Source organism: Callorhinchus milii, unplaced genomic scaffold, assembly GCF_018977255.1.
Source record: "Callorhinchus milii isolate IMCB2004 unplaced genomic scaffold, IMCB_Cmil_1.0 Scaffold17, whole genome shotgun sequence".
Lineage (NCBI taxonomy): Eukaryota > Metazoa > Chordata > Chondrichthyes > Chimaeriformes > Callorhinchidae > Callorhinchus > Callorhinchus milii.
This window is the reverse complement of record NW_024704758.1, coordinates 2,443,889-2,446,520: the sequence shown is the minus strand read 5'-3', so window position 1 is coordinate 2,446,520 and position 2,632 is coordinate 2,443,889. Positions and strand designations below refer to the sequence as shown.

At 50.2% G+C, this 2,632-nt stretch overlaps 1 protein-coding gene across 1 annotated transcript; it reads left to right on the top strand.

Moving 5' to 3' along the window:
* The first annotated feature begins 202 nt into the window (after positions 1 to 202).
* ins (preproinsulin) lies at positions 203 to 2,347 on the top strand. Its single transcript, XM_007904793.2, has 3 exons — positions 203 to 236; positions 1,508 to 1,722; positions 2,120 to 2,347. The coding sequence occupies exons 2-3, from the start codon at positions 1,536 to 1,538 to the stop codon at positions 2,272 to 2,274; spliced, it is 342 nt and encodes a 113-aa protein (XP_007902984.1). The 5' UTR covers positions 203 to 236; positions 1,508 to 1,535; the 3' UTR covers positions 2,275 to 2,347.
* Positions 2,348 to 2,632: the final 285 nt, after the last annotated feature.

Genomic DNA, 2,632 nt, shown 5'->3' with positions numbered 1-2,632 from the left:
AATGAGATGCAAACAATGTCGCTATGAACCCTAATGTGCAGAGACAGCAAGAATCTTCGCAAGGAATAAGGCTGCAGATGCTGCAGATGTCAATTATGGAATATTTATTTGTTAAGTTGTTCCAAAAAAAAACACCCGGTGTATAAATTGAAGGTGCTAGCAAGGTGCCTCACACATTCACAGCTTTGACAGGCAAAGGTTAGCACCCTGTACTGGTTTGAAGAAACATCTACCAGGTAAGACTGTCTGACAAGACTTTTATCTCGACATTTAAGAGGTCCTCCTCTTTTTCTTATTTATATGCTTCCTCTGGGCGATGTCATCCGCAGACACGGTGTAAACTTCCACATGTATGCAGCTGACACACAAATCTACTTTGCCTCCTCCAGTACCAACTCCAGGTCCCCTGATGTTCCATCAGCGTGTCTGGCAGACATCAGGGCCTGGATGAGTGCAAACTTCCTGCAGCTGAATGTGGACAAGTCGGAAGCCATACTTCTTGGCTCCCATCAATGTCTTCACTCCTGCAGATCTAAACTCCTCAGCCTCCCTGGGCTCTCCCTCAGACTCAGCGAGCCAGTGCGCAAACTAGGCATACGGTTCGACCCCCAGCTGTCCTTCCTTCCCCACATCCGATCCCCGACCAGGACCACCTTCTTCCACCTCCGCCACATTGCCCGCCTCCGCCCGCACCTCTCCCCGAATGCAGCCTAAAACCCTGGTGCATGTGTTTGTCACCTTCTGCCTGGAGTACTCCACCGCACTCCTCGCCGGTCTCCCCAGCTCCACTATTCAAAAGATCCAGCTCATTCAGAACTCTGCCGCCCACATACCGACCCGGACCAAATTCCATACCCACATCTCACCAGTTCTGGCCCAGGCTCCACTACCTCCCCATCACCAAACCGATCGACTTCAAGATCCTCACTCTCGTGTTCAAATCCCTTCACTCCCTGACACCTCCCGACCTTTCCGACCTCCTCACTCCCCAATCCGCCACCCGGCGCCTCTGCTCGACTGGCACCGGCCTCTTGCTCGTCCCTCACACCCTCCACCCCACCACTGGAGGTCCAAGTTGTTGTTGTCTTTTGAAATGTTTCCTGTAAGTATCTGCTAATCTTGGAAACAAAACCTGCAGCATAGCAGTTAGAGCATTCGCCTCGCAAGCGAGAGGACCTGGATTCAATTCCCAGGCAGAGCGAAACCTTCGGCAATTTTTCTTACTCCACATGCCTCTGTTTTACCTAGCAGTACGTAGGAACCGCTTGTTAGTCAATTGGCGGATCGCTTTTCCAGGTGTAACAATCCCTTTGAGAAGAATAAATTGAATAATAATAATAATGATAATTTGGTCACTCAATCCACGACTGTTTGTGGGACACTGCTGCGCGCAATTGATTGCCCACAAAAATAGATACAGTAGCTCCACTTCACAGTATGTTCTGTGAAACGCTTTGAGACGTCTCGAAGAACTGATAGTAAACCTCTCCTCTTCGTGTTCCCCCAGGTAAGCTTTTTGTCTGCGAAGCGCTGAGATGATGCTCTGGAATCGCTTTGGGTTCGTGGCTCTGTTGATGGCTCTCTCCGGCCCGAAGCCGTCCGAGACAGTACCAACCCAACGCCTCTGTGGCTCTCACCTGGTGGACGCTCTGTACTTTGTGTGCGGAGAAAGGGGCTTCTTCTACTCACCCAAACAGATAAGGGACGTGGGGCCGCTTTCGGGTGAGTTATCAAGCGCTGAAGGGCAAGCGCGATATCAATTGATAAGGGCGGCAACTCCCATTTACACAGTAAGACGTCTCGAGTGGAGTTCATGTGCCTTTCCCTGATGGTGTGCAGTGATGCGGGAAGTAGAACCTACTAATAATGGTTGTACATGATACAGCATCTACTCATGTCAACAAAACGTCTCAGTGTGACTTCGCATGATTTACTGTCAAGTGTCAAGTGCATTTTACAGGCAAACGAGGCAGACAATTTTGCCAAAAGTTGTGTTTGGTGCAGGGGATTGTGTATTTGGTGTGTAGTGTGTGTGTGTGAGTGTGTATTTGTGGGCGTGTGTATGGTGGAGGGGTGTCTCTGGAAGTGACTGACTCTGTGGGAAATTCTGCTATTCCAGCATTCCGAGACCTAGAGCCCCCGCTGGATACTGAGATGGAGGACAGGTTTCCCCACCGGCAGCAGTTGGCTGGGAGTAAAATGAAGCGAGGAATCGTCGAGCAATGCTGCCATAACACGTGCTCCCTGGTGAACCTCGAGGGCTACTGTAACTAACAGACATGCCAATCGCTGGCACTGAGCAGCGTTCATTCCCAACAACAAGGCAGTCCCTGTCCCTGGGACGATGTTTTTTTTTTATTAAACCCCCACCACCGTCCCTCCCCCACACAAACACAAAACGATTCCCTCCCCTTCTCCCATCTCCCCCACCTCTATCGCCCCAAACCCCAATCACGTTGAATTAAATGTTTAACGGCCCCGCTGAAAACTGACCAGCTAACGTGTCTTCTATCTTAACCTCGGGTAAATATTTATTCCCGTCTCTATATTTATCTCGGTTTCATGTTGTCTCTTCGCTTTTAAAACGAACGACCACACCGACTGGACCGACTGACTGACCGGCTCCTGGAGC

Bases quoted from the DNA above. Each gene is read 5' to 3' on its own strand.
- ins (XM_007904793.2), top strand. From the start codon at position 1,536: ATGATGCTCTGGAATCGCTTTGGGTTCGTGGCTCTGTTGATGGCTCTC. The intron at 1,723-2,119 runs GTGAGTTATCAA...CTGCTATTCCAG, and splicing joins GGACGTGGGGCCGCTTTCGG to CATTCCGAGACCTAGAGCCC.